Source organism: Rattus rattus, chromosome 3, assembly GCF_011064425.1.
Source record: "Rattus rattus isolate New Zealand chromosome 3, Rrattus_CSIRO_v1, whole genome shotgun sequence".
NCBI lineage: Eukaryota > Metazoa > Chordata > Mammalia > Rodentia > Muridae > Rattus > Rattus rattus.
In genome coordinates, this window is record NC_046156.1 from 65,211,804 (window position 1) to 65,230,410 (window position 18,607).

Genomic DNA, 18,607 nt, shown 5'->3' on the forward strand with positions numbered 1-18,607 from the left:
CAACAGCCAGGTTTGGTCGCATACACCTTTAATGACAGTCACTCAGGAGGCAAAGGCAGGTGAATTTGAGTTTGAGGCTAGCCTAGTCTACAGAGTGAGTTCCAAGACATCCAGGGCTACACAGAGGAAACACTGTCTTAAAAATCAAAAAAGTGCTTCAGAATGAGTGTGGGCACATGGGGCACATGGGATCCTAGCACTACTTTTGTACTCTTTTAATCCCAGAACAGCCTCAGCTACACAGCAAGTTTTGGGCCAGACCAGGTTATATAGCGAGACCACACACATCAAAGACTGTAGGCTTGGTCAGGCACAGTGATACACACCTTCAATCCCAGCAAGCAGGAGGTGGGGGAACTGTATAAGGGCTATGTCATATAAGTTCCAGGCCAGCCAAAAACACATAGTGAGACTCTAAACAAACAAAAACAGGTGGGTGGTGGTGCACACCTTTAATCTTAGCACTCTGGAGGCAGAGGCATGTGGATCTCTGAGTCCCAAAGGCAGCCTGGTCTACAGAGCAAGTTCCAGGAAAACCAAGGCTACATAGAGAACCCCCTGTCTCAAAAAACCAAAAACAAAACAAAACAAAAAACAAATCTAAACACCCAACAACAACAGCAACAAGAACAACACCCATAAAGATCGTACGTAGGCTTGGGACCAGACTTCGTGGGTTCTAATTTCACCTCCATAACCAGCTCTGTGGTGCTGCATATACTTCTTTATGTCTCAGTTCGCCATTTTATAAAATGGAAATATGACAATTATACACTTTGTTAAAAATATAACACTCATGACAGTGCTTGGTAAATTGTTCAATAAGCATTCACTTCCCTTCTTTTTACCATATCTGAGGTGTTTGATTCCAGAAGCTAAGAGGCAAGTCAGACACCACAGCAAAGACAGCCACAGAAACTATACAATAGATGCCCAAGAAGTCCCCAAAGTAGGCTCTTCTCTAGAAGGGTAAACACAAGAAGATGGCAGTTAGTAGCTATGAAAGCAGGCAAATTAAGCTCTGCTGTGGACACAAAGGCAATCCAAGCACAGACTGATGGTGCTGGAACAAACCGAGATGTGGCTTAGGCCAGAAAAAGTGGCCCACAGCAGGCTTGGACTCTATATTACCTAGCAGCACCCCACTAAAAGCTACCCCACACAGGACCAAATGCCTGACAGCACTCAGCTGAACAAGGGCTGGAAATCAAAGCCTTCTCATAGACAAGCTTGATAACTCAGTATTCTGAAAGTCAGTCACCTTTCAGGCCACCTAGAGGTGAGAGCCAAGCCCTTCCTGCCAAGTTGGACCACAATGCCAGAGGCAGCAGCTTGGTGCCTTGGACAGGGTGAGTTTATTTGTCGGGGACAGGATCTTACTGTCTTCAGACTCTGAGTTCAAGTTCAAGTGATTGTCTGTTTATGAATCCTGAGTCCCAAGGGGCTTCAGCGCCACAGAAAGATTTAATGAGTATAGGTATTTTATTTTTTGTTGATGCTGCTGGAAGACTGAACCCAGAGCCTCCACTAAACTACACTCCCAGTCCGAGCATTTATATTTTTATGAACAGACTCCAGAAATTTTCTTACATTCTCAATTTTTAAAAAGAGGTTAATGCCTGTACTCTAAAATGCTCCAAAGAGAAATGCTTAAATCTGGCAGTACTTAGCACCTTCTCCCTCATTCTCTAACAGACCATAAGCTTCCTCAAGAAACTATAACCTCAGGCTGGAGAGATGGCTCAACAGTTAAGAGCACCGACAGCTCTTCCAGAGGTCCTGAGTGCAATTCCCAGCACCAACACGGTGGTTCACAACCATGAGTAATGGGATTTGATGCCCTCTTCTGGTTGTCTGAAGACAGCTACAGTGTACTCATGTAAACAAAATAAGTCTTTAAGAAAAGAAAAGGAAAAAAAAAAGAAACTATAATCTCCACAGGGCACACGCCTTTAATCTCAGCACTCAGGAAGCAGAGGCAGGCCAGCCTGGAATACAGAGCGCTCCAGGATGGCCAGGGCTCAACAAACAAACAAAACTATATAATCTCCCTTTGAAAAACCACAAAAATTTGTTTTGACTCAATCAATGTTGTACAAATATTTTTAAAAACAAGTACAGAATTAATCAATTTAATAAAATAATTGGTGTTTATAGATTCTTCAGCAACCCTTCCTTCTTTTTTTTTGGATAGCCTTAAAAGAAATCAAAATACTCTATTTGTAGACAGCTAGCTTTGGGAGTTTTCCAATTTTCTAGAGCTTAGTGACAGCTCCACAGTCAACACATTTATCACAAGTCAAAATGTCATCACCAGTGCCTCAGACACACACACACACACACACACACACACACACACACACACACACACACCAAAACCAGCTGCCTCAACTGGCTGTCTCAATTACCCTCCTCAAAACCAACACAACCACAGATATACACAGACATACATACATACATACACACACACACACACACACACACACACACACACACACGCCACATACTGCAAACACACTGGCTCAACCTGTCAGTCTTGTGAAAGAAAGGTTTGAGAAAGCTGGCCTGACACAATCAGAAGATTGTCCAGAGCCATCCCCCAGGCTGGAGACAAGTAAGGAACATCGCAGACACTGCCCACGCTGTGTCTGACAGGCAGCTCAGCACTTAGCAGCATTACTAGTTACACAAGCTATCTCCAGAGAACTCCTCAGCCTGGGGACTGCTTGGGGCCCCTGGGTGGAAGGCCAGGGCATCACCTTCCTATTGCCCAAAGAGCCTGCACTCCCTCTTGCCTTCTCGCTTACAAAGCCAGAAGAGGCAGGGAACACAAATCAGGCAGCTCTTCCTTTTTCACAAGCCTGAGCAGTGCAAGTACCTCCATTCAGCAGGGCCTGAGGTAAAGGGGAAGTCCCAAGCTCCACTTCCTACTAGAAGGCAGAAAACTCAGCTTGGTCTCCACTCTTCATCTTACTGTGACTCAGCTCTGGAATCTACAGTCTACCTACATAAGCGACTGTGGACGTAAGATTGTAAGGAAGAACTGAGTCACTGGGTGCCCGGAACGATGGACCTAAAGTCCTCCTTCCTAGCCAACAGAACTAGCCTTTTCTAGTCTTTATTCACGCTCTGAGTCCCCAAATGTAAGCTCTAACAGATCTCTGTGTATTCAAATCAAACCTTTTAAAAAATAACTTATATTTCTTTTTTAAAAGATTTATTTTGGGTTGGGGATTTAGCTCAGTGGTAGAGCGCTTGCCTAGCAAGTGCAAGGCCCTGGGTTCGGTCCCCAGCTCCGAAAAAAAAAAAAAAAAAAAGAATAGAAAAAAAAAGATTTATTTTTAATTTTCGTGCACCGGTGTTTTGCCTGCATATATGTCTGTGCAAGTGTCAGATCCCATAGAGTTACAGATAATGAGCTGCCATGTGGGTGCTGGGAATTGAACCAGGGACCTCTGGAAGAGCAGTCAGGGCTGAGCCATCACTCCAGCCACAGATCCTTCCTTTTAAGGAAGAAGAAACTGAGGCCCAAGGTCACAGGGCGAGAGGGGCAAATCAAGGACATGATCCTGTTTTTTGTGGACTTCCGTCAGTGGCTGTTTCCAGTCAATCACTGGTGCTCAGCAGGGTTCTGAGCACTAGTCCCTTTCGGGTTTATTTTACCTGTGACCCCCATTCTCACCTACCCAACCCTTCTAGCCTCCAATTCCCACCGGATCTCTCCAGTTCCGCAAAGCCCGTGGCTCACCGAGGCAAGGGTTTCTGCACATGCTTCAAACCTCCCACCCACCCAATTCTTCTCAGCTCCTCCAGGCAGGCACGCCCGCCCGCCCGCTCGCCCGCTCGCCCGCTCCCCGGCTGCACCCCCGCCCTCGTCGGGCCCGCCCGCCGCAGGCCCCGCCCCTCGCCGGCCCCGCTTCCCCGCCGCGGCTGCACACACACACACCCCGGCCCTCTCACCGGTAAAGCCGCTTGGTGTGGAGGACCTTTGCTTCAGGTTCGCTGCTCTCCACTGGAGGAGGGCCTTGGCTCATGGTGCCTGGGCCCGGGGGCACCTCCTGGTCACAGGCCCCCGCCACCCACCACTGGCGCCTCCACTGCCGTCTCCAGCTGTACCCGCAGCCGCCACTGCCGCCGGCCCTGCTCGGCCGCCATCGCTGTGAGGCGGCTGCCTGAGATGGCTCCTCCTCCACCTATCAAATCTCGCGATAGCTGCTGCCAAGCCGCGGACCTGCGACCAACCCACCAAGTCTCGCGAAAAATTGTCTTTTCTCCGGGAAGTTACCGGAATTAGCACTGGGTGGCATGGCTTCTCCTGGGCTTAAGTCCTTGAGGAAAATTTGTATTGTCAAAGATGTAGAGAAACCGGGCTTTCTGGCGCAGGCTTATCCTCCTAGCTCTTCAGAAGTCGAGGCAGCCTGCAGCGAGTTCCTAGCCCAGTTGCATACAGAGAGACCCTGTCTCAAGAAGTAAGTTTAAAAAGAGCGCGCTGGCGAGATGACTCAGCGGATAAAAGGCGCTCGCCGCCAACCTGAGCTCGGTCGCTGGAACCCACATGGTATAAGGTGAATCGATTCCAGCAAGCTGTCCTGACCTCCACACACGAGCTCTGTAGCACGCTCCCTGCCCCCAGAATAAAATTAATCTTTAAAAAAAAAATTGAAGTTTCTAGGAGAGAAGAAAAGAGATCGTAGAGTGCAAAACACTACATGGGACAGCTAGGGGCTGGAGAAATGACTACCCACATGGCAGCTCACAACCATCTGTAACTCCAGCTCCAGGGTATCCGAAGCCCTCATACAGACATGTATAGAGGCAAAACGCCAATGTGCATAAAATAATAAAATGAATGGACCAGCTGTCTTTGAAGCAGAAATGATTGCAGAAGAGGAGCAGTGAAAAGATTTTAAGATCCGGAGGTAGTGGAGGTCTGCACTGAAACAGTATTTGCCAGACAGAACAGCGCTGTCACACACAGGAGCTCACCTGTGACTGCATGCACAAGGTCAAGTCAGCCAAAATCCCAGCACGCGTGTATTGTGGGAAGGCTCATGGAGTATCCCAACGCCTAATTGAGGAGTTACTAGAAATTGATGGCTGCTGAGAAAGAGCCGGTTTTTGCTTGTTTTTTTAAAGGAATTCCTCAGAGATGCTACATTTATTTAGTATGTGTGTACATTTGTGGATGCATGTGTTCTACAACATACACGTGGACAGAGAACTTGGGAGAGTTCTCTGGGGATCATACTCAGGTAGTCAGGCTTGATAGTAAGTACCCTTACCTGATGAGCCATTTTGACAGCCCTATTGCTTTCTTAACCACAAACCTAAGTAAGCTAAAGGGGTCTTTGGAGTCCTGCATATACAGACATTATAGTGGCAATGTATATACCACTATGCTCCTGGCTCCAGCCACCATGTCTCCTTTCTATTCCTCAAACTGCCTCAAGTCTTTTCCATCTGTTGACTTTTGACCCGCAGTTCCTCTGCAGGAAACTCCCGTTGGGTTTCAGCTTCAGAGGCACCTTAAAGAGACTCTCCCTACTGAAATTCTACTGATTTAATTCACAGTAAAATTAGTGTGAACTTTAATGTCTGTTACCTTAGAGACCTTGTCATTTTGTTCTCTTCTGTACTTGTGCCTAGACTAGCACCTTTTTGTTTGTTGGAATGTGTACGTGTGTGTGTGTGTGTGTGTGTGTGTGTGTGTGTGTGTGTGTGTGTTTGAGATGGGGTCTCTACATAACTCCAGCTACTGGACCAGTCTGGCTTCAGACTCACAGAGATCTGCCGGCCTCTGCCTGCTGTCCTGGGATTAAAGGCTTGTACCACCACAGAAATAGCACCTTATTAATAATCAATACTCAATAAACATTTACTAGATAAACAAACTTGCAGTGTTATCTTTTTCACAATTTACTTTAAACACCCTTTGATACATAAACCCACTTTTATACCCTGATGCTTCCCTGAGCTGGAAGCTCTTACACATCTCAGAATACCTTAAGTCCACACCTCTGTGCCCAGCTGCACCCTTACTTTCAAAAAGGATGACGTTGTCCTGTACAGCCCTTCCAGTAGGCAGATTCTGCAGGACAGGGCCTGTGCCTTTAATCTGAGCCCCACCTGCTCTGGTCAGACAGGTTTCGAGACACAGGCAAGGGGAGGGAGACTGGGAAATACTTGCAGAGCCAGCCAGGAGCTAGGCAGTTCCTTTCCGGATCCTCCGCCTCTCTGCAGATGTAAAGTAAGAGGGTATCATGGGTCCAAAGGGCAGGGGTAGGAGGGGCCCTTGAGGTGAAGGAAGAAAAGAGCCTTATCCAGAAGCAGTGAGCTGGAGGGTGGCAGGGAGGAAAGAAAGACATGGGAAAGGGAGACGTGGGAACCACCGCCACACTAGAGCTGAGAGTCTGAGTGGAGCCCAGCCCAGCTGAATTGGGTGAGACTGGCAAGGGGAGTTTGGAAAATGACTGGCTCCTGGTGTGCAGACTAAGGAACTGAGTATCTCAGTTGCCAAGAGTCCCAGGTAGGGATCTGCAGGGCAAAGGGCAGGTGGAAGGGTGAAGGCCGGCTTCTGTCTAGGATGATCCTTGGCTGTAAGGAAACTCAGCCGAGTCCTAGACACCTCAGCCTTCCATTCCAAAGCTAGAGTGGCCATGAATCCAGGAGTTTTTGGTGGAGAGAGTAGAAGGCAAGTGTGGACACAGACCGAGGCCTTAGCTGCCTCTGCTTGTGCCCCCTGATTCACCCTTGTCCTGCTGGATGACATTTATTTGGAAAGTTACCCACCATTTCGCTCTTCTGCTCCGCCTCTCTGTTTCAGCACTGTGTTCTCCCTACAGTCCCACGAGGCCGGCTGCTCTGGGGAGTTCTAGATCTGAGAAACTGTACTAGGGCCAGAAGACAAGGTATTTTCACAGAACCTCCCCCACTCCCTATAGGATGACATCGCCTTGTGGTAGATCTCAGAACTGAAGCCTCATAATGACAGAACCGGAGACACTGGCCCTGCTGGACATGAAGGACACTGAGATTCCAGAGAAGAGCCCACCGCAGGCTTCAGTCCTGCAGCCAGAGGAAGAAGGTGGGACTGAGTCCCCTGGAGCTGAGTCCCTCAGAGTGGGGTCTTCAGTAGGGTCTCCTACAGTCAGAGAGGGGCCTGAGGATGGCCCAGACAGCACAATAAGTGAGGCTGCCACTTTACCCTGGGGAACTGACCCCCATCCCAGTGCCCCACTTCCGGATCCCCCGGGCTGGCGAGATATTGGGCCAGAGCCCCTAGAGTCAGAAGCACCAATTAAGTCGGAGGAACCACTCAAAGAGGATGCCAACCTGCTCCCTGAGAAGACAGTTAGGGCCTTCGTGCCCATTGACCTACAGTGCATCGAGCGGAAGCCTCAGGAGGAGCGCATCAAGCATCGTGAGGCCGGACCAAGCGAGCTCAGGAATTTCCTGCCAGCCCGACTCAGCCACCCTGAGCCCCCAGAGCGCAAGTGGGCTGAGGCAGTCGTCAGACCCCCTGGCCGGTCCTGCGGGGGCTGTGGAAGCTGTGGAGGCCGTGAGGCACTGAGAGCTGTAGCCTCGGTGGTGGCTGCCCTCATCTTCTTCCCCTGCCTGCTGTATGGAGCATACGCCTTCCTGCCTTTCGATGCTCCAAGGCTGCCCACCATGAGCTCCCGCTTGGTCTATACCCTCCGCTGTGGGGTCTTTGCCACCTTCCCCATCGTGCTGGGTGAGTCTGGGCCGGTGGAGAAGGGCTACCTGGGAAGCAGACTAGAGAGGTTTGGATTGGGTGGTTTCTCTTTATTATGCTGGAACTACTGAGGGCATCCCAAACCTGCCACTCTCTGCCCCCCCACCCCGTCTCCTCCAGGGAGCTCGTGTGTCCACTCAGTAGCCCTGACCTCATTCCAACCCTCCTGTCTTTTCTGACCCCGTGTGCTTCCTCTCCTGCCAGGGCTCCTCGTGTACGGGCTGAGCCTATTGTGCTTTTCTGCCCTTCGGCCCTTTGGAGAGCCGAGACGGGAAGTAGAGATCCACCGGCAGTACGTGGCCCAGTCTGTGCAGCTCTTCATCCTCTACTTCTTTAACCTGGCTGTGCTTTCCACCTATCTGCCCCAGGACACGCTCAAGCTGCTCCCCCTGCTCACCGGTCTGTTTGCCATATCTCGGTGAGTAGGGGCTGGGGCGGCCATGGCTAGGGTAGGCGTGAGGGAATTCATGATCCCAGATCCTCCAGGGAGCTTGCAGGTCTGCAGCCCTGTGGTCGGGGATGGGAGTCGGGGGTGGGATGTTTCTGGATATGCACCATGCAGCGACGAGCCTGCTCTGTCTGCTGAGCTGCACTGGGTAGCAGGTACTCAGCTCCTCTCTCCCTTTTAGAGGTTGGTCTCAGCCGTGCCAAAGGGGAGCTTTCGACTTACATATTTCCGTTGAATCCATTGCCTCACACATCTAAGCACAGCCCCGGATACTCTAACCTCATTTGTCTTTCAGTGTGTCCACTGAAGCTACTCTAGTCTGTAACTCTCCATCAAAATAGCTTTAAGAATTGGCTTCTAGGGGTTGGGGATTTAGCTCAGTGGTAGAGCGCTTGCCTAGCAAGCGCAAGGCCCTGGGTTCGGTCCCCAGCTCCAAAAAAAGAACCAAAAAAAAAAAAAAAAAAAAGGAATTGGCCTCTAGCTGAACACAAAATGTGGAATGTTTTCTGTTTTATTTTGAGACAGTCACCATCTCATGGAGTCTGGACACAAACTCTTGGCAATTCTCCTGTCTCAGCCTCTCAAGTGCTGAGATCCCCATCACACCCATTTCCAGTTTTAAGAGTCCTAATGGCTAGGACGTTCTTCCTTAGGTTTAACAACTGCCCTAAAGTTGAGTAGCTGGCTCAGGCCTGCGATCCCAGTATTTGGGAAGCCGAGGCAAGAGGGCTGCCAAGAGTTCATGCCAGCCTGAGTTGCATAGTGAGTCCCAGGTCAGGCAGCACAACACAACTATGACCTTGCCTGAAAAAAATAAAACAAGTGAATGAATTGGCCCAACACTGACTTTCTTGACACTGGACTACAACGACCAGTTCTTGTACTTAAAACAGCCCCCTCTAGTGGTTGGATGGCTGATACCTTTGCTCTCTGGGTAGGAATCTGCTAGTCAGTGAACGCTGACTTCTTCACCCAGAGGCCAGTTCACTCTCATGGAGGTCTCCTCCCCGACCCTTGCCCCTCCTTCCCCCCACTGCCACCCCCCCTTTTACTTTATTTGATTTGGAGTCATCAGTGAATTTATTTTATTTCACTGAGACAGGAACAAGATCTTGGTTTCTTTATCTGCAAAGGGCAAACATAGAACACACTGGAGCTAAGTGAGAACGGAGCCTGGTGTGCAGGGCTGTGGTCCCAGGCAGTGCCGTCTCAGACAGGAGAACCCGTACATGCTGGAGGCCATACAGGGTAACACAGTGAGATTCTGACTCAAATACTAACCGACAAGAAACAAGCAAAACAACAGAGTAAGGGGAGACACCGGGTTAGGGCTGCAGCTCAGTAACTAGGGTACACAGCACGAGCTTCAGTCCCCAGCACTACTGGTAGAGTGCCCGTTAACCCTTGATTTGGGAGGGCAAAGGAGGACTAGGGGACCTGGGGATATAGTTCAGTGGTAGAACACTTGCCTGACTTTGGGAAGCCCTGGACCACAAATAGCTTTTTGTCAGATCTACAAAACAGAAATAACTCACGAAACCAGAGCGCTGGATGCCTAGGGTGGGAGTTGAGGAGAAGGTGGGAAACAGAAAAGGGTAGGCAATGTTGAAGTTGAATTCTCATGTAACTCTCCATCGTGTAAATGAACATTTAATTGTAATTTAACTAAAAATGAATTAAGTTTTGCCAACTTAAAATTTTAAATAGTAAGTAGGAGACAGGAATAATAGTCTCATTTCAGAGAGATGTGGGGAAGTGGAGGTGTTTGGAGTAAGTAGTGTCGGCCTTGTCAACCCTTCTCGCCTAGACTCCCGCCATCTGCTCTTGACAAACTGTCTGGGACCTTGTTATGTTTCCACAGGCTGATATACTGGTTGACCTTTGCTGTGGGCCGCTCCTTCCGAGGCTTTGGCTACGGCCTGACTTTCCTGCCGCTCTTGGCCATGCTGGTGTGGAACCTCTATTACATGTTCGTGGTGGAGCCAGAGCGCATGCTCACTGCCTCCGAGAGCCGCTTGGACTACCCCGACCATGTCCGATCTGTTTCCGACTACAGGCCCCGCTCATGGGGCTGAGCCACCCAGAGCTGTGCAGGGGGCTTTCGGCATTTCCCTGGAACAGTTGCAGACCTGGCTTCTGCCCAGCCAATGGACATTTGATGCAAGGAACCTTGCTACTTCCCCACTGGGGCCCCATACCCCTGTTTTCTCCTAGCTTCTGCTTTACCCGAGAGGACAAGAGCCCAAGGGAGACTGGAGAAACATACTTCCTTCTTGGGCAGCTTCCTACCATGACCCAGGAGCTATGGCTGGATGGTTATCTTACTCCCTAGCTTCTTGTGGGTCAGGAGTGCAGAACCACAGCCCCACCTGACCTGTCTGTGCCAGCCATCTAGGTGAGAGTCAAGGAGAAGGAAAATCTGCCTAAGCCCAAGGGTAAAGTTGATGTCATATCAGATAGTTGGTGAAAACCTTTCTGGAGGACCTTGGGTTCAGGACTCGCTTACCACTGGCCTCAAGTCTTCTGCCTCAGTCAAGACATACATAGTTGTTGTCTTCTCTCTCCCAACCTACATGAGTCTCTGTAACCTTCCACTTTTCAGACTTCCAAGAAGTCCCACTGTAGGGGGAAGGGCGTGGAGATAAAACCTCCAGAAGAACTGTGTTTGTACTCACATGGTGGCTAGGAAGGCAGGGCGGCTGTCAGCCTGTATGTATATGTGAGTATGCAATAAATCACTGCCACTCTCCTGTGACTCTTTCTTTCTGCTTCCTTCTCCACCTCCCCCAGGCATAAGCGACCTCCTAGCACCAAGGGGGAGCCTTGGGGAGAGACCACTAGGACTGGTGAGAAAACAGGCCCTCAAAGAGAAACTACCTTTCAATCCTTTCCCTCAGTCTTCCCTCTTGTTGGAACCACCCCAAACCGGCCCAGCAGCACTCACACATTAAAAGATGGAAACCTGGGCTAGAGAGATGGCTCAGCTGGTAAGAGTACTTGCTGCTCTTGCAAAGGACTCTGGTTCAATTCCCCCAGCACCCGCACGGTGGTTTACAATTCCGTGGGATCTAGTGCCCTCTTCTGACCTCTGCAGGCAGCTCCCCGATCGCCACACTGCACATCCATACAAACAAAAGACTCACAAATATAATAAAATACATAAATCTAATTTAAAAATCAGAGTGAGACTGGAATCTTGTATGGGGAAATTGTCTATTTCATGTTCCTTAGGGCAGCCAACAGTCACTCTCATGTAGGCCTTCAAGTTTCATCCACAGGAAATGGGAATGTGGGGGACCAGTAATCGTAGCCTTTCCGTGGGTTCGGAAGGACAGCTTACTGGGAGCCCCCCAGTAGGCTGAGGCTGGCTTCTGAGGCTCTGCAGAGAAGCAGATCACAGCTCTGACGCTCCAGCCTCTGACAGTTTGAGGCACAGCAAGGCAGAGGATGTGGTTCCGCCCGTCCCTCTGGAGAGTAGGCTTCAATTTATGGACTGGTACTCAGAATACTGCTTGTGGCGCAGCAGCAGAAATAGGCCTCCCCCGAGAAACATGAGTCCTGGAGCTCCCAGGGCCACCGCCATGATTCCGAGGACTAGTGGAGAGAAGGAATCTACTGGAGGGAAGCCCATGCCCAGAAGCATTGACCTAGAACGAGAAGGTTTAAAAAAAAAAAGGTAAGCAAATTTAGGAGGGCGGGCTGAGCAGGTCAGCCTTTCTCCACTTTGACCAAACCCTTGCTTCTTACCAGCAAAGGTAGTGTTGATCCCAGTAGCCAGGGCCTGTGGGAGCCCCAAAGGTCAGGTTGAAGGCACAGAAGTTGTTCTGGGACCCAAAGAAGGCTTGAACAATTGGTGAATGAGGGAGAGGATATGCCAAGGTGGGGTGAAGAGCAGAAGCCTGGCAGGCGAGGGCAGATTCTCGGGCCCGCTGCTCCTGAGAGAAAGCCACTGGCCGCCATTGCATGAAGCCAGACGGTGAAGAGCCCCACAGCAACCGGTTCAGCTGGAGAGAAAAGCAAAAGAGGCAGGGTGAGGCGGACCAACCTGCAGCAATCCTTTTGTTTCCCCACGTCTCTCAGAATGCATGTCAGTAGTACAGGCAGGAGGCAACCAAGTGTCCCCAGGACTAAGTGTGGTTGTAGAATTGACATGCTAGATGTAGGAGGCCGATCTCTCCTCCACAGAGAGAAAGCGGGATGAACAGAGCTGTGATCATTCAGTGCTCACGCTCTCTGAGCCCCAGGTTAAGGAGAATCCCAGCGAGGATTTGTGAAGCACTGGTTTTGTCTGCTTCCTTGGAGGGCGGAGATGGCAAACTAGAACCCAACACTAAAAGGAGCCAGAGAAAGTGTTGATAAATAAGAAACTGGGACCATAGGTAGTGGTGCATGCATTTAATCCCAGCTCTCAGGAGGCAGAAGCAGACGAGTCTTTCTGAGTTCAAGGACAGCCTGGTCTACATAGTAAGAGTTCTAGGTCTGCCAGTCAGAGATACATTGTCTCAGGGACACACAGGGAGACCCTGTCTCAACAAACAAACAAAAACCAACAACCCTTTTAAAAACGGGTGGTAGCTGTGTCTTTAGTGATGGCTCAATGCTGAGAGCTTGCTGCTCTAGTAGAAAACCCAATTCAGTTCCTGGTACTCATGTCAGGAGGCTCAACCATTTGTAATTCCAGCTCCAGGGTATTTCAAACCCTCCTCTTGCTTCCTAGGAACCTATACACACATGCACCCAAATACACACACATAAAAAGACAAATCTTTTGGGGCTGGAGAGATGGCTCAGCAGTTAAGAGCACTGGCTGTGTTTCTAGAGGACCTGGGTTTAAATCCCAGCACCCACAGGGCAGCTCACATGTCTGTAACTCCAGTTCCAGGGGATCTGACACCTTCCCAGACATACATGCACATGAAATAAAAATAAAGAAATCCTTCAAAAAACCCAAACAAACACAAATCTTTTTTTAAAAAAACAGTAAGTGGTTGGTGGATTTTCTGGGCTGCTAGCGGGAGGGACCCCACTTTACATTCCCACCCATCCCTGTCCCATGGAACCCTGACCTGGAAGACAGCAGGTGCGTACTCATCATCGATGGAGTCCTGTTCGTTCACTGAGGGGCAGTCGGGGCCCTGTCCCAAGGTGGCTACCTCTAGACCAAATAGGGAGTGGTTTCCACGAGGAGAAGCTCCAACCAGGGCCACTTCTACCTGGCAGACATCGGCTGTGTGCAGGAGGCGAGGGGGCTGGGCAGGTCGACCAGATCTAGAAAAGGCCTGGACCTAGGAAGGAGAAGGAAGCTGAGTGGGGAGAATGGAGCTCGAGGGATACTCCCATACCCATCAGTCAGCTGTCCCCAGATCCTCACCTTGAAGGTCAGGCTGCCATTGGCAAATGCTCCAGTAGGGTCATCTACAGGGTGGCCTCGAAAGATGGCACTCAGGGTGGCAAGATCCAATGAGTTGGTGACATTGTTCCAGGAGAACTTGGCCAAGGAGTACGGAGGGTATGGCTTTCCTGGGGGCTGTGTCCCCTCTGACACATTGGTGCTGTCAAACTCAAGCAGCTGGACAGGGCAGAGTGGAAGAGACTTGCCTTCTGGCTTTCTCTTGAGTTTTCCTCCCAGTCCACCCCACCTAAAGCTGCATTCACGTCACCCACCCTGTGCTAAGCCCTTCCCTAGCCCTTGGGGTAGGATGGACTCTCTTCTTGTGCTCTTCTCTCTGAGCTCCTTCAGACCCTCTCACCCTGGTGAAGACAAGAGCGGAAGAAAACTGAATGCTGTTCTTGGGGAGCACCATCAGGGCCCCAGCAGGATCAGGAGACAGCAGGAGACTCCAGTTGACATTCAGGACACTCTGAGTGGTGTTGGTGGCCACCAGCACCACAGCTGGAGGCCCCAGGCTGCTCCACACATAGTGCAGGGTAGAGTTGCTGCCCACTGCCCGGATATGAAGCAGGTTCTGGGGATTTGGCCAGCCAGAAATAACTTCCATAGATACCTGAAACATGGGGTAGTGGGGCAGAAAGAACAAGATCAGGGATGCTCACAGGTAAAGAAGCAGCTTGTGGGTGGAGGGCAGGACCTGGGTAATGCCAGGAATGGCAAGTTGGGCACTTGAGGACCAGGCATGAGGGAAGTGTAGAAACTGAGGGAAACTTGGAATCAGGGGCAGATGTAAGATTGAGAAGATAGGGTGGAGCCAGGATTACTCAGAGGGCTTAGGGCTGACAAGGCTTTTTAAGTCCCCAAACTTGCCTGTTCCTGGGCTACAATGTCTGAACCATTGTCAGAAAGCAGAAGCAGTTATGCTTGATCTGACACCCCCATCCCCCCAATCCTTCCAATCACTCATGGCTCCACACTGGGTTGAAACTTCTCCCTTGTCTTCCACCCCTCTGTTGCCCCAGATTCAGGTCATCCTAGAAAGATAGGATTTCCGGAAACATCTATTACTTTAGTTCCAGAGCCCTTACCTGGCGAGTCTCTTCTCCTAGCAAACCAAATGGAGCTGTACACACAAGTAGACTCAAAAGGAGCCATGGGGTTGGGGCCCAGGGGACCCAGCCCCAGTGAGGTCCCCAACAGCGTAACATACAGCCACAGCTAGCTAAACTCAGCGGAAGAGCCTCAGAGTCACATGACTCCCTTCCTGCTGATCCTTTTAGAGGGCGGGCCACCAAACCAGTTCTTAAAGGGACCGCTTCCATTAACCTGGATCTCAGCACAAGTTGGAATAGCATCAGGAAAGCTGAGGTAGTTTATCATCAACAGGTTGACCTGCAAGGCATTCTAGACCAGCTGTGCAAACATACTCCTGCCTCTCCTCCTGCCAGTCCCAGCCACATCACCTCTGGTGAGTATGCCCAGATTTAAATTTCCAGAGTAAATCTGTATGTTACTGCTCTGTGGTAGAAAGATAGGGAGAGGAACTGGAGTACTAGATTGATATAAAAGAACCCTTGGGGCTGGAGAGATGGCTCAGTGGTTAAGAGCACCGACTGCTCTTCCTGAGGTCCTGAGTTCAAATCCCAGCAACCACATGGTGGCTCACAACCATCTGTAATGAGATCTGATGCCCTCTTCTGGTGTATCTGAAGGCAGCTACAGTGTACTCATATACAATAAAATAAAATCTTAAAAAAAAAATTAAAAAAAAAAAAAAAGAACCCTTGGAGGTCAGCAAGATGGCTCAGTAAATGTGTTTGCCCCAAACTGGACTTGAGTTGTATATTCAAGACCAACATGGTGGGAGGAGAAAAATGACTCCCAGAAGCTGTACTCTGATTTATACATGCATCCTGAGGCACTGCTCACATGAAACAAATAAAATAAAATGTAAAAGAATAATCAAAGATCCTCAGGCATGGTGGTCTCAGAAAACAGAACCAAGACAGGAATGGAGGCTTGCTTCTGCAATCCCAGCTTTTGAAAGACTGAGGTAGGAGGAGCACTATGAATTTGAGGATTATAGAGCCAACTCCAGGTAGAATGAAAAACTGCCTTTAAAAAAGAAATAAAGGGGCTGGAGAGATGGCTCAGCAGTTAAGAGCACTGACTGCTCTTCCAGAGGTCCTGAGTTCAAATCCCAGCAACCACATGGTGGCTCACAACCATCTGTAATGGAATCTGATGCCCTTCTCTGGTGTGTCTGAAGACAGCTACAGTGTACTCATATAAATAAAATAAGTAAATTAAAAAAAAAAAGAAATAAAACCCAAAAGGGCTAGGGATGTAGCTCAGTTGGTGGGGTGCATGCTTAACATACGACATCTTGGATTTAATCTCCAGCATACCACCATATAACACAGGGTATGGGGGCCAAGACACCCTAATCCCAGCCAGGAGGTGGGAGGAGGGGGGTCAGAAATTCAAGGTCTGGGGCATGTGAGATGCTCAGCAGGTAAATGCATTTCATAAACAAGCCTGATGACCTTGTTCAGCCCCAAGGACCTACATGGTGGAAAGAGAACCAACTCCTCAAAGTCACACACACACACACACACACACACACCATGTAATGGAAATACCCCAGAGGGCTCCTTTTGATGACGTTGTAGTATTTATTGGATTACTAGGTAGGTAGGCTTTCTTACTGGAAGAGCTCACAATTTTACTGTGAAGTTACCACAAATAAAAAGGAACACAATTAGCCAAACTTGACTAGATGCATGCTCCTTCTGCTTGAATCTTTGTTTGAGCCAGGGTCTCATTATCCACCTGCCTTCCTCTAGCTCCTGTGTGCTGGAATTAAAGGCATGAGCACCACAATCAGCCAGTTTTTCCTAAAAATCTTACTTTACTTGAAAGGTATTTGCCTGCATGTCTGTCTGTGCCTGGTGACCTCAGAGACCAGAAAAGGAAGTCAGATCCTCTGAGGCTGTCGTTACAGATGGCTGTGAGCTGCCATGTAGATGCTGGAAATCAAACCTTGGGTCCTCTGGGTCAGTGCTCTTAATTACTGAGTATTTTCTCCAGCTCCAACTTAAATCTTTTTTTTTTTTTTTGGTTTTTTTTGGAGCTGGGGACCAACCCAGGGCCTTGCGTTCCTAGGTAAGCGCTCTACCACTGAGCTAAATCCCCAGCCCCTCCAACTTAAATCTTAATTGTTAGACTAGTAACGCAGTACAGATTTGAACCAGGTGTCCTGTCACAAGCCTTTAATCCTAGCTAACCAGAATTACATAGACCTTGTTTAAAAAAAAAAAAAAATCAGGCCTACATGAGAACGTTAAGCAAGTGCTTTCAGAGCTTGTATCTCCAACCTACTCAGAGACAAGGTTTCTCTGCATAGCCCTATCCTGGAACATGCTCTGTAGACCAGGCTGTCCTTGATCTGTCTGCCACTGCCTCCAGAGTGCTGGGATTAAAGACACACCACATAGGCCAGTTTTTGTTTTTGAAACAAGGTTTTACATGTGACCCTGGCTGTCTTAGAATTTACTATATATTCATAGCCTTCTAATTGCTGGAATTACAAATTACAAAAGGTTGTGAACCACCTAAGTGGTGGGAATTGAGGGAGGAGCAACCAGTACATGTATTTTTTTTTCCACAGCTAGTATTTTATTCAGATAGCAGTCTCATTATACATAGTCCAAGAACATTCAAATAAGATCTCAAATTGGAAGTTAAAGATTAGTCTTCAAACCTCATAGCCAACAATGGCACATTTGACTATGATCTCTCCGATATAAAAACATATCCACACTTCAGTGGCCACCAACCCATTCAGCACAGCTTCCTTAACTGTAAGGTGTTTGAAGCTACCAGTCTTAGCACTTTCAATTATTTTTTTTCACACTCTGAATAGCTGTAGGGATTTTACCAGGGATTAGAGGAACCAGCTCAACCTTGGCGTAGTGCCAAAATGTGGCCAGTCCAGGCTTCAAGTAAGTCACGGCAGTGGCCACCATCGACAGTGGCTTCTCCTCAAAGTTACAGATGAACTTGGCCATGGTCTAAGGGGGAAGGTACGTCTCCTCGAACCACCTGCTGAATGTCTCGTAAATGTATTAAACTTTTAAAAAAAGTTTGTGTCTGTATATAAGAATGTATTTGGATACCTAAAGAAACCAGAAGAGGGTATCAGATTCCATGGAACTGTAAACTACGTTGAGTGCTGGGAACTGGATCTGGGTCCTTTCGAAGAGCATTGAACCATCTCCGCAATACCCTTCTGCTCCATACACACACAGGGACACACAAATGCACTTGGAGACTGGGTTTCTGTGCAGCCCTGGAACTCACTCTGTGCAATTTAGCCAAGTGCTGGGTTTAAAGGTGTGCACCAACATGCCTGGCTCTCACTGGCTAGATCATGTTTACCTCTGAGATTTATCAATTTATATTCACACTTGAGAACCTATTTCTATATCCTTGAAATTGCCAAACTGGGATCATAGGCCACTATAAAAAAAAAAATATGTAGCCCTGGTTAGCCTGGATCAGCCTATATAGACCAGGATGGGATCTGATATTTTTATGTGTATTCAACATCTGTAGGGGTAGCTCAGAAGGCTAAAAGAGGGACTTGGGTCCCCTGGAGCTGGAGTTAACAATGAGCTACAAAGTGTAGATGCTAGGAATTGAACATGCTTCTTCTGGGAGAGCAAAAGATCTTATACACTGAGACAGACATTTCTTTGTAGTCCAGTCTGGCTTTAGATAAAGGGGGACTCCCACCTCAGCCTCCTGAAGCTGGGCTCCCTTGCTTTTTGTAATGTCTACGAATGCATGTGCCACACTGTGGACATTGATGAGGTCAATGGACAACTTTTGGGAACCTCTTCTTCATCCACTATGGAAACTGAGGACTGAATGCCATTGGCTTTAACGGCAAGCACTTTTGCCCACTGAACCTCACTGGCTCTGTATATACTTTGTCCTTGAGACAAGTGCA

General features: G+C 48.9%; 3 protein-coding genes and 1 pseudogene across 9 annotated transcripts in view; 1 reads left to right on the forward strand and 3 right to left on the reverse strand.

The window, feature by feature from the left end:
- Smg5 (SMG5 nonsense mediated mRNA decay factor) overlaps nt 1–5,886 on the reverse strand; it is a 28,961-nt gene extending 23,075 nt beyond the window's left edge. The window contains exon 1 of the mRNA XM_032898083.1: nt 3,961–5,886. Within this exon, the coding sequence (XP_032753974.1) occupies nt 3,961–4,034 (74 nt within the window). The 5' untranslated portion in view covers nt 4,035–5,886. The remainder of the gene's footprint in view (nt 1–3,960) is intronic.
- Nucleotides 5,887–6,139: 253 nt separating this feature from the next.
- Tmem79 (transmembrane protein 79) lies at nt 6,140–10,956 on the forward strand. 7 transcript variants are annotated; one of them, XM_032898087.1, is made up of 4 exons: nt 6,140–6,247; nt 6,824–7,732; nt 7,958–8,171; nt 10,063–10,956. In XM_032898087.1, the coding sequence occupies exons 2-4, from the start codon at nt 6,985–6,987 to the stop codon at nt 10,274–10,276; spliced, it is 1,176 nt and encodes a 391-aa protein (XP_032753978.1). In that variant the 5' UTR covers nt 6,140–6,247; nt 6,824–6,984; the 3' UTR covers nt 10,277–10,956. The 7 variants fall into 7 exon arrangements, with proteins under 7 accessions (XP_032753978.1, XP_032753983.1, XP_032753979.1 ...); XM_032898092.1 differs by having other exon boundaries at nt 6,152–6,247; nt 6,942–7,732; XM_032898088.1 differs by lacking the exon at nt 6,140–6,247 and adding an exon at nt 6,268–6,526.
- Nucleotides 10,957–11,347: 391 nt separating this feature from the next.
- On the reverse strand, nt 11,348–14,838 carry Glmp (glycosylated lysosomal membrane protein). Its single transcript, XM_032898084.1, has 6 exons — nt 14,682–14,838; nt 13,952–14,206; nt 13,573–13,770; nt 13,268–13,486; nt 11,949–12,205; nt 11,348–11,848 (listed from the first exon to the last, which is right to left on the reverse strand). The coding sequence occupies exons 1-6, from the start codon at nt 14,799–14,801 to the stop codon at nt 11,683–11,685; spliced, it is 1,215 nt and encodes a 404-aa protein (XP_032753975.1). The 5' UTR covers nt 14,802–14,838; the 3' UTR covers nt 11,348–11,682.
- A 2,410-nt stretch (nt 14,839–17,248) lies between these two features.
- On the reverse strand, nt 17,249–17,869 carry LOC116896695 (annotated as a pseudogene).
- Nucleotides 17,870–18,607: the final 738 nt, after the last annotated feature.